Source organism: Berghia stephanieae, chromosome 4 (genome assembly GCF_034508935.2).
Source record: "Berghia stephanieae isolate SIO BIC M18660-M18661 chromosome 4, UCSD_Bste_1.3, whole genome shotgun sequence".
NCBI classification, from domain to species: Eukaryota; Metazoa; Mollusca; class Gastropoda; order Nudibranchia; family Aeolidiidae; genus Berghia; species Berghia stephanieae.
The window spans coordinates 4,046,202-4,058,701 of NC_088363.1; the positions used below are offsets into that span (position 1 = coordinate 4,046,202).

A 12,500-nucleotide genomic window follows, 5' to 3' on the forward strand; every position below is an offset into this window, starting at 1 on the left:
GCGGGCCCAATGAAATCCTCAGTGCATACATTGCATGGATATGATTGGTCCTCAGACTTGTACCCTGAAGTGAGTAATAATAATAATAATAATAATAATAATAATAATAATAATAATAATAATAATAATAATAATGATAATAATAATAATAATAATAATAATAATAATAATAATAATAATATAATAATAATAATAATAACTATTATTATTATTATTATTATTATTATTATTATTATATTATTATTATTATTATTTTATTATTATTATATTATAATGATATAATAATAATAATAATAATAATAATAATAATAATAATAATAATAATAATAATAATAATAATAATAATAATAATAATATATAATAATAATAATAATAATAATAATAATAATAATAATAATAATAATAATATAATAATAATAATAATAAATAATAATAATAATAATAATAATAATAATAATAATGCTTACTTTGAGGAGGTGGCATAATTTATACTGGTATAATGATAATTTTCTAATACTTAATGTTCATAAAACAAAAGATGATGATATTTGATTTTCGACTAAACAAAAATCACATAGTGCCCCTAAGAAATGAGAATCAATTTGTAGAAATTGTTGATTCCCATAAATATCTCGGATTTACCATTCACAACCAGCTAAACTGGCATTTACATTTAGATAATATTTGTTCAAAACTTAGTTCTAGATTATTTTCCCTAAGAAAACTCTATTCTTTTCACGTATCAAAAGACAACCTTGATATGTTCTATTTGCTAATAGTTCAAAGTGTTTTAACATTTGGAATCAGTTGCTGGGGTGGGGCCATCGCTGCTGGGGATAGAGAAATCACTAGTATTCTTGAAGCGTAGGTGCGATTCTGCCAGACCTCTGCTTCATGACCTGCATTGGCTGCCTGTTGAGAAAAGGATTAAGTTCAAAGCTTGTGTTTTAGTGTATCGTTGTCTTGAAGGTACTGCCCCTTCCTACATTTCGGAACTAATTGAAAGATATTCAAAACCCCGCCCCTTACGTTCGACCAGTGATTCCACCAAACTAGTTGTCCCTCGAATACGGAAAAATGCTGGAATGAGATCCTTTTCTCATTTGGGACCCTCTGTTCGCTTAAAACATATCTGTTTCGTCTTTTGTAGATGTTATGAGAAGCGAGATAGGTCTGTCTGGTTTCTATTGTGTGGTGTGTGTCTGTGTGTGTGTTTGTGTGTGTATGTGTGTGTATGCTTGTGTGTGTGAATGAGTATGTGTCAGCCAAAGTAATTTGTAATTTAAGCGCTTAGAGTCAGGTGTCTCGGAGTTATAGCGCTATATAAGTTTTCAGCATTATTATTATTATTATTATTATTATTATTATTATTATTATTATTATTATTATTATTATTGTAACATTGTAAGTGAACCGAAAGCATTGTACAGTCCACCCTGCCTACACAAAATACCCTCTATGAAGAATATTCTTAGAAACAAGTTTTGAACATCTTGAAAGACAAGCAACATCCTCTATCTTTAGAATATAAAACGTCAGGTAGATCAGGCAGGGTGATAAGTTTAAAATTCAGAACAGAACGTTTTTAAAAATTGCTTTGTACCCTCTATTTACCTCGAGGAGACTTTCTCAAAGTGACTTTAAGATGGAGATTGAGGACAGTGTGGGTGGGTGAAAAGTGGGTGGGAATATATTATTATATATGTAATTATAGAGAATAAAGAGGTACAGGATTAGAGTGATACGAGAGAAGAACATTGGTTTATATCCGTATATATATCAGTCGAAAGCCACAGAAACGAACGTCTTGGCCATATAATGTGAGTGACAATTTATATTTTATATTAGCTCTAACCATCATTACCGAGCACTTTCGTACCTACGAGTACCCACCAACACTCATAAAAAAAAAAATATATATATATAATATATATAATATATATGTGTGTATGTGTGTGTATGTGGCTATGTGTGTGTATGTGTATGTGTGTATTGTGCGTGTGTCTGTGTGTGTGTGTGTGTACACTCACCAGATAGATAATACTCGTAGTCGTATTTCTGACCACACCACCTGGATTGGCACGTGCAGGTCCCTTCAACCCGATGACAATCCCCATGACGAAAGCATGGATTTCCACCTCCTCCAGGACAAGTCTCCTGACAGGACGCCCCGTAGAATCCAGGGGCACATCTACACAGCCCTATATTCGTGCCGGGCACCACATTTAACAAATTCCACTGAAAAGAGTTGTTTTTTTTACCTGTTAACTGCTGGACTCTGGAACACACGTATATAAATTAATATTTGGCCAGAAAAGTCGTCCTTCAAATATCGATTGATTTAACCCTCTCCTTACCACCTGCAGCAAAATCGTGACATTTTAAATTTAAATTTAGCTTTATATAGCGCATTATCCACTAAATGTGCTCAAGCGCTTTACAAGGGGTCCCTGGTCAACAGCAACATTTAACATGTAGGACGGGACATGCCGCCTGTTATGCGATATTACAATTTTTCGGACAAAGACAACACTGTTAACGGCCAGGTACTCATTTTACACCTGAAAGAGCCTTTTTCCAAGGACTCAACTATGCGCCTAGCGCGGGGCTCGAACCCAGGACCTTCCGTTCCGAAAGCGAGTGTCATACCACTAGACCACATAGCCGCACATTTGTTACCACTCAATATACATTTTTTAAAAATTCAGATTTATTTTGTACATCACAAACTTTGATGAATGATCTTTGTTTAGTTAATAAGAACATTTTGTAGAATGATCTTTGTTTAAATAATAAGAACATTTTGAAGAATGATCTTTGTTTAATTAATAAGAACATAAAGTCCTTTTTCTATTTATTTATTTGTTATCTTTTTTCCTATCGTAGGCAGGTCAGTTTATAGAATCAAAATTAAAACTCAGAGAAAGAAATATTAACTCGTATTAGATCTAATTTCATCTTAATGCTATAAGCTACTTCTTATTTTATCGTTTCGATATAATTAAAGCACTTATTTTGCATGAAATGGGATATTGAGCAGCATTGTAAGACATAGTCTAGGCATTTATGAAGGAATATAGAAACTTCATCAAACAAACGTCTGATGTCATCAGATATCAATCTTGTTGTCCAAAGTAAACGAATTGGGGATTACTGATCTTGCCCGAGGAAAATAAACAAAAGTTCCCGAAGCATGATAACAAAAAGTTGAGTGGCCTCAACTTCGTTCCTTCTAATACGGCTGTGAGACGGTTGGTCGGTCACATCTTATTCTCTTTAATGAAACTGCAATGTAAAAATTTGGTTCGAAATAAAAGTTTGGCTTTGAGAATCATCCCGAATCCGTAACGGATTGACAAAGTGGGTCTAAAATATTTGAGAAATTATATGATTTCTAGGTCATTCAAATCTCGCCTTTTAAAGAATGTTGAAAGCAACGGCATTGTTCACCTTTCTCACATCGGGTGGACAAAGGCTGACATTCTCCCTGGCCAACTTTATGACGTGTTTACTATTGAAAGCTAAAGTCCAAGTCGCCGGATTATCGGAGAGAATTGGGCTGAAATGAAGAAAGATTTACATCCAAAAGCATCAGACAATTGGGCTGGCTGAAAGGACAGAAATACATCCAAGCACATAAGACAATTGGGCTGAAATGAAAGACATACATCCAAATGCACCAGACAATGGGGCTAAAAGGACAGAAATATATCGATAAGTATCAGAAAATTGGGTTAAAACGACAGACATACATCTAAACGTATCTGACAATTGGGTTGAAATGACAGACATACATCCGAATGTATCAGATAATTGGGCTGAAATGACAAACATACATACAAATGTATCAGACAATTGGGCTGAAATGACAGACATACATCAAATGTATCAGACAATTGGGCTGAAATGACAGACATACATCCAAATGTATCAGAAATTGGGCTGAAATGACAGACATACATCAAATGTATCAGACAATTGGGCTGAAATGACAGACATACATCCGAATGTATCAGATAATTGGGCTGAAATGACAAACATACATACAAATGTATCAGACAATTGGGTTGAAATGACAGACATACATCCGAATGTATCAGATAATTGGGCTGAAATGACAAACATACATACAAATGTATCAGACAATTGGGCTGAAATGACAGACATACATCCAAACGTATCCTCTGTGACCTCTTCTTGCTACGCTTGTAAAGCTATTGACGTGGATGCCTTTTTAACTATTATCTTATAATATGAGTCTTCAGTTCTCCAATCATTATAAAGTGGATACACTTTTGAAAATTACATCAATTATCGTAAATTTCATTAAAACCACTTGAATAAACATTTAAGTTGGGTTTTTTTTTACTCGAAAATTTGAAATAAAGTATCTTTTGGCCTTGAAATCAACCGCTGACCGTAAATCAAAGACCCATATCCACCTTAAGTGCTAGCCTATCACCCGGAGTAAATAGCCCAGAGATCTTGAGCATCACTCATAATTCTAATACAGATGATTGAAAAAAATACAACTTGTCGTCAGGTTTTAAGATGCAATTCCATTATCAGTGTATCAAAATATTGTGAGAAATACTCACTAACTGGGTCTGACCTATTTGTGTATTTGACATGTACTAAGGGTATCTCAGGCCTTTTCATACAGGAAATATAGAATCAAGGGAAAGAAACGAGGTAAATGGCAGGAAATATTCTGAATAGGTTATCCTTTATAACGATCGAACCATTAATTGGGCTGAAGTGACAGATATACATTTGTATCAGAAAATTGAGCTAAGATGAACGAACATACATCCAAGCGTATCAGACAATTGGTCTGAATTGGCATACATACATCCAAGCGTATCAGACAATTGGTCTGAATTGGCATACATACATCCAAATGTATCAGACAATTGGTCTGAAATGACATACATACTTCCAAATGTATCAGACAATTGGGCTAAGATGACATACATACATCCAAATGTATCAGACAATTGGGCTAAGATGACATACATACTTCCAAATGTATCAGACAATTGGGCTAAGATGACATACATACATCCAAATGTATCAGACAATTGGGCTAAGAAGAAAGAACATACATCCAAGTGTATCAGACAATTGGTCTGAATTGGCATTCATACATCCAAATGTATCAGACAATGGGTCTGAAAGAACATACATACATCCAAACATATCATACAATTTGGCTGAAATGACATACATACATCCAAATGTATCAGACAATTGGTCTGAAATGACATACATACATCCAAATGTATCAGACAATTGGGCTAAGATGAAAGAACATACATCCAAACGTATCAGACAATTGGTCTGAAATGACATACATACATCCAAACGTATCAGACAATTGGTCTGAAATGACATACATACGTCCAAACGTATCAGACAATTGGTCTGAAATGACATACATACATCCAAACGTATGAGACAATTGTTCTGAAATGGCATACATACTTCCAAACGTATCAGACAATTGGTCTGAAATGACATACATACTTCCAAACTATCAGACACCTGGGCTGAAATGGCACATGGCAGACACAAATCCACACATTTCCAAAAATTAATTTCAAATTATAGACACACATTCCAACATATTAACAGTTGGTCTTGAACAACAGACACACATCCAAAATTTTCAGAAAATTGAATGGTACACGATAGACTATAAAATTATAGAATATTACTGTCATATATATATATATATATATATATATATATATATATATATATATATATATATATATATATATATATATATATGACAGTAATATTCTATAATTTTATTTGTTATCTTTTTTTATTAATTAACAATTTATATATATATATATATATATATATATATATATATATATATATATATATATATATATAATATATATATATATATATGTTGGTCAATAAATTGAACTGAGTCTCCAAATATACTTTTAAACACTTTATTTACAGGCAAGATTGATTACAAATAAAACATGATGCTTCCTCTTTGACAGTCACCAAAAAAAAAACAACCTATCTCACGTCATCGTTCTCTAGATTACTTCCGTTCAAAATACACAACAAATTGCGGGCTTTTTGGTATCTGTGAAAATTGCCCGATAATTCCTGCTCTTTGTTGCAATAAAGAAAATGGCGGAAGAAAATATACAACATTCTCCCCACCTTGGATAATGATGAATAACATGAAATATCCAACTGTCAAAATAATGTCAAACCGCAAAACCGTACTACAAACATAATTCCAATGGTGGAGTAGAGTAGAGAGGGAAACAAAAATAAAAAAGGTGACCAGAGTACTACTGGTACAATTTAAACCTTATCGTAAATCTGAACATATATGCAAAATCGCGTAAAAAATGCAAAACAAATCCAAACTAAAATGATGCAAGGAATTAAAATAATTTCAACTGAAAAACTATAAAATGCAATCAAACCCCCATAAAAAAGGATAGCAACGCGGCAATAACCCATCTTCAGGAAATGCCCACTCGTTTTGATCAACTCATTATGTATTAGTGTTAGTCGTATGCATAAAGCCGACACTACTGACAACAATAATAAACCATCTTAGCTATTTGGGAGAGCAAAATTATACCATCAATATACATTAGAATAAACATAGCAAACAAGTCTTTATATATAAGACTACTAATCGAAACACAATACAACTGAATATATGGAAATAATAGGATGATACAATACGTCTAGAGGCTAAAAATACATTTAGGCTTCACGATGCGCCCTGCTCTTGTTCGAACTCCATAATTTTCCTGTCCAACACTAACTCCTACTTCTTTAGGAAGGTTCGAACCATCACTACTTTCTGGTCGCTGTGAATCAGCCTCGGTATCATCACTCATAGACCCTCTGCCTTCTAGTTCAAGAAGATGCAGTCTTTGTATTGGTCTAATAAACGACCCTTTCTTTGTTTTCACTTCTACTGTTCTTATAAGCTTGTCTTTACTTGGAATTAGCTTTGTCACTCTACCAAGTGGCCAATACAATTTTGAACAATTGTCTTCTCTGATGATAACAACATCGTTCAGTTTCAGACTCCCCTTAGCTTTTGCCATAGGAGCATGAGGTAACTCTCTGATATAACTCTGTCTCCAAATAGACCAAAATTTCTCTAACTCTTCTGACCTCGATGCTGCCATTTGGCGCAAGTCATTTGCCGTTACACTCGCAGGGCTAAGGTTCGAACCCATGGCGGCCATGTTTCCACCAATAAGAAAGTGATTAGGAGTGAGAGCTTCCCAGCTATCTAGCGTGTCCCCGACAAATGTGAGTGGACGACTGTTGACACACATTTCTATTTCACATAACAGTGTGATAAGTTCTGATTTTGTAAGGCATCTGGTACTGATACTTTTCTTTAAACTGGACTTAACAGAACGGACAAGGCGTTCCCAAATTCCTCCAACCCATGGGCTTCTAGGTTTGATAAACTTCCATTTGGGACTTTTATCACCATATTCTTCTGCCAATTTTCTTGACGCTGACTGAAAAGTTTTAGCATTATCACTCATAACAGTCACTGGCATACGTCTTCTTGACACAAATCGTTTGAATGCCATCATGAACTGTTCAACTGTTAAACTGTCCACAAGCTCCAAATGAATGGCCCTTGTTACACCACATGTAAACAAACAAATGTAGTGCTTTTTCCCAACAAAGTCTGCGGTAAATATAGGCCCGGCAAAGTCTACCCCTGTTACAGAAAAGGGTTCAGATCTGCTAATTCTCTCCTTGGGGAGAGGAGCAATTGGCTGTTGGCATGGTAAAGAGTCATATCTAGAGCACCTGACACACTGCCTTTTTACTTTTCTTGCTAATGTTCTCAACCCGATTATCCAGAACTCGTTCCGGATAGAAGATATCATGTGTGGAACACCTGCGTGCTTCGAATCTAAATGCTCACGACTTGTCAATAACTCTGAAACATGACATTTCGGCAAAATAATTGGGTGTTTGCACTCAAATGACGCTGAAGCAAACTGAAGTCGTCCTTGCAACCTCAAGAGACCATCTTCATCAATGAAAGGATTCAATTTACGCAACGGAGACCCCTTAGCCACCCTGTTCCCCAATTGAACTTGTCTCACTTCTTCAGAAAAATACTGAGCTTGAACTGTTCTCAAAAGCACCCTCTTCCCTTCAACTATCTCTTCAACCTTGAGACACTCTGAGTATTCTCTATCTGCGCGTGCTTTCTGACGGCAATTACTGATAAATCTTAGCACCCACGCCACTACTCTGACAGACTTTGAGAAGCCTCCCCACCGTTCAAACGGTAGCAGAGGCACTGCACTAAGGGTGTTGCTTTGTAGTGTCATCTCTTGGCACTCTGAGGAACATATCATGTTGACTTCCGCTTCATCTTGGATTTTCTCTTCTTGACTTTCTTTCTCTAAAAAATCTGTTGGCCCATTTATCCACTCAGACGAATGCATCAAGGTATTTGCTGTCACTCCTCGTGTTCCCAAATCAGCAGGATTTTCTGATCCCTTGCAATGCTGCCAATTTGAGGGGGAAGTAAGTTGTTGGATTTCAGAAACTCTATTTGCAATGAAGGTTTTCCACTTTGAGGAATCACTGCGTATCCAGTGTAGAGCAACCATCGAGTCTGTCCAGCATCTGTAATTTGTTTCCTCTGGCAGTTGTAATGCTTTCATTACAAAACGAAGGAGACGGGCTCCCAACAGACAACCCAACAATTCTAAACGAGGCAAGGTGACCTGTTTTACTGGTGCCACTCGTGACTTGGCCATAACCAATGTCATCCTCTGTCGTCCATCTTCTTCCTTCACACTTGAATACACAGCTGTACAATACCCCTTTTCACTCGCATCACAAAAGCAATGCATTTCTAAACTCTTCTTGTTGATCCAGGTGCACAACACCAAACACCTTGGTACTGCCCATGTCGACAATATGGACAATTCATACATCCATGCTGAAAACCGTTTTTCTAGGCTGTCTGGGATTTCTTCGTCCCATTCCACTCCCAATTTCCAGAGTTCTTGGAAGACAATCTTTGCTGTTATAGTGAAAGGACTGAGGAAGCCCAGCGGATCAAAAATTCTGGACAGCAAACTCAAAACTAACCGTTTGGTTACCACAACATCTGTTGGAAAGGGATAACCCATAAATTCAAAAACATCAGCCGTCGGATTCCACTTCAGTCCCAAAATTTTGGTTGTGTCACTCTGTGGCATGACTCCATCTCTGAAATCTTTTTGAACTCTTTCTTTAACTGCCAAACTGTTAGAATTCCATTTGCACAGCTGCATGTTCGCTTCTGACATGATTTTGGATGCTGTCTTCTGCATCTCACATGCCTGGTCAATGTCATCTGCTCCAGTGAGAAGATGATCCATGTAGAAGTTATCTTTCATCTCTTCCAGAATCCTTGACTTCTCATACTTGTTGAGATGGTGTCTGACTGTTGCAATCAACAAAAATGGTGATGAGGTACATCCAAAGATCACTCTTTCACAGCGCATCACTCTCATGTTTTGGCCTTCCTTCAAAAGAAACCTCTGTACGTCTTGGTCTTCCTTTTTCAATCTAATTTAAAGAAATGCCTTCTTGATATCTGCTGTCAGGGCTACCGGCCATCTTCGAAATCTAAGGAGGACATCGGCCAAATTGGGTAACAGATTGGGACCGGCATGAACGCAATCATTCAATGATATTCAATTCGATCCACGGCATGAGGCGTCAAACACAGGTCTGACCTTGGTCGTGACGCTCTCTTCTTTGATTACTGGAAAGTGAGGTATGTAATAAACTGGTCTGTTTTCTGGCTGCATTTCGTCCAAGGGAACCTCATGTATCACTCCTTCCTTTTCAAGAGCTTTGAATACATCAGCATATCTGGTGTCATCACCCAGCTTCCTGTCAAGTTTTTCAACTCTACTTTTTGCAGATTGAAAATTGTTCTGTAACTCTGACTTCATGACCCCGTCCTTCCATGGCAATGCAACTTCATACCTCTGATCTACAAACTTTACACTGTTCCTAAATTCTTCCCATACGGGGTTCCCTACTTCTGCATTGACCCCGTGGTTCGAATCATCCAAGATACCAATTGCCTCAAGCTCCCAGAATTTCTTCACTGTACTATCACTTACACAACCCAGTGTCAAAAATTGTGAATGGGAGTTTTTGCCCTTTACTTCAGGGGAATGCCATGATCCAGAAAGGATCCACTTACCGAAAATGGTCTCTTGAGCCACAAGTCCAATCTCACTGTTTATTACCTTACCTGGTATTATTAACTCCCAATAATTATCAAGTCCAATCAAAACATCCACTCTCATTCTCTGACCCTTGGCATACTCATCTCCCCATTCCAAATCTGAGCCCACCTGAGACTTAAACTGAGCAAGACAATCAAGATTCACCCCTGGCCTGTATAATGTGCCACAAATTTCACCAATTTCTGTCAATCAAACAGACTTTCGACTGCTTTCCCTTCAGACCCTGAAAGGAAACTTCATAAACATTTCTTTCTCTTTTTTCTGATGGTCTGCCCCCACCAAAGGTGAAAAATGATGTCTCCTCCTTACCAATAAATTTGGGTTTTAAACTCTTCACACAGGAGGATGAGATGAAACTTTTATCAGCAGCGCTGTCAAACAAAACAAAAACGTCAACATAATTGACTTTCACTTTGCAGCTTTGCATGACAGTCTGTCTTCCTGTAAACTCAGACTTGGCGTAAATCACGCAGTTGCCTGACCCCCCATTTTCATTTGCACTGTCTTCAGCTCTGTTTGTGTTTTGTTTGGCAGCACTCTGATTTTGGTAACAAAACACCTTATGGTGACCTTTATGGCAAATCGAACATTTGAATCTACAACTCTTAGCCAAATGTGAAGGCCGGAAACACTTGAAACAAAGATTACTGTTCTTTGTTTTCTCTCTAATTTTTTCAGTGTCCATTTCCGCCAGCTGTGGACATTTATCACTGTAATGGCTGTCCCTTTTACCACAGAAAACACAAACACAAGCACGATTCTGATTGTCTCTTTTTTCACTTGTCATCAACGCAGACGCAGTGTTCTTCCTTTTCTCGTACGCCACTGCCACCCTTGCTTTTTCGTGTGTTGGTGGCAAATCGAAATGTTGGGAACGTTCCCGTCTTTGAATTTCGCCGTGGAGAAAATCCATCAAAAAGAGTAAGTCCGACTCTCGTTTGTCGCTCGTTCGGGCCCATTATATACGAAAATCACTTGGCGGGTCGACTCAATATCAGGGATGTCAAAATGACCCCATACTGTTCCCCTGAAATTCCAAAGTTCTCTAAACTCCGAATGTGTGACTGAACTAGGTTGTAAAAAGTCCACATATTTTTCACATTCCTTACGTTGACCTCAGTTGCCAGAAGTTTTTGAATATGGTCGAAAACTATTTTTTCTTTTCTATCGTAACGTTGTCGAAGAATTTCAAGTGCGTGACGATAATTTTCTCCGGTCAAACTTAGTCATTTGATACACGAAAGGGCTTCTCCCGACAACAGTGATTGCAGATACGAAAACTTGGTGATATCAGGTAGCGTCGCTTCATCAATAAGCGCTCGAAACGAATCAAAGAACGAAGGCCACTCAGTGTAATCCCCCGAAAAACCTGCCAGTTGTATTTTTGGCAAGTTTGCTGCACTAGGATTAAAACGCCCTGATCCATTGTCCTGCGTTTCACTATTGTTAGCGTTTCACACTGCGCTCCGGTTCCATGGAAGTCTGAATCTCAACTAGTTTCATTTCTGCAGCCGCCTTAGCCGATCTGCACTCAAGTAGGAATGAATGTTCATTTTCAATGTCACGCTGCAAGTCCTCTTCAGAAAGGAACAACAGTTCGAGTTCTTCTTGCACTGATGTTAACTTATCTTGTCGCCTTTTAAAATCTGCCAATGCGTCGGCCAATTCAGCTGAAGAAACGTCGAATCTGGCAACAAGCTGTTTTAGATTCAGAATCTCACGTCAAAGCCATCCTTTCGTCGCAGACCTGCGTTTTTTTCGCTTCTTCCATACTAACTAGTGGTATCGAATACACTGGAGGACACTACGTCGCCGCTTCTAACAACAATGGAGGAAAATGAAACCAACGACTGTCAACTGAATATCTACTTGCCTGCTTCTTCTCAAACAAAACACACAGTCCAATTAACGAAAATCTAGAGGATCCCGGTTTTCGGCACCAAAATGTTAGTCAATAAATTGAACTGAGTCTCCAAATATACTTTTAAACACTTTATTTACAGGCAAGATTGATTACAAATAAAACATGATGCTTCCTCTTTGACAGTCACCAAAAAAACCCAACCTGTCTCACGTCATCGTTCTCTAGATTACTTCCGTTCAAAATACACAACAAATTGCGGGCTTTTTGGTATCTGTGAAAATTGCCCGATAATTCCTGCTCTTTGTTGCAATAAAGAAAATGGCGTAAGAAAATATACAACA

The 12,500-nt window shown here is 37.2% G+C and overlaps 1 protein-coding gene across 1 annotated transcript in view; it reads right to left on the reverse strand.

Annotated features, from left to right (window-relative positions):
- Positions 1 to 12,500, reverse strand: part of LOC144971670 (uncharacterized) — a 61,777-nt gene that overhangs the window by 10,699 nt on the left and 38,578 nt on the right. The window contains exons 19-21 of the mRNA XM_078912743.1: positions 3,451 to 3,559; positions 2,031 to 2,238; positions 1 to 64 (exon numbers count right to left, since the gene is read on the reverse strand). The exon at positions 1 to 64 is cut by the window's left edge and continues 166 nt beyond it. Coding sequence (XP_078768869.1) covers positions 1 to 64; positions 2,031 to 2,238; positions 3,451 to 3,559 — 381 coding nt within the window. The remainder of the gene's footprint in view (positions 65 to 2,030; positions 2,239 to 3,450; positions 3,560 to 12,500) is intronic.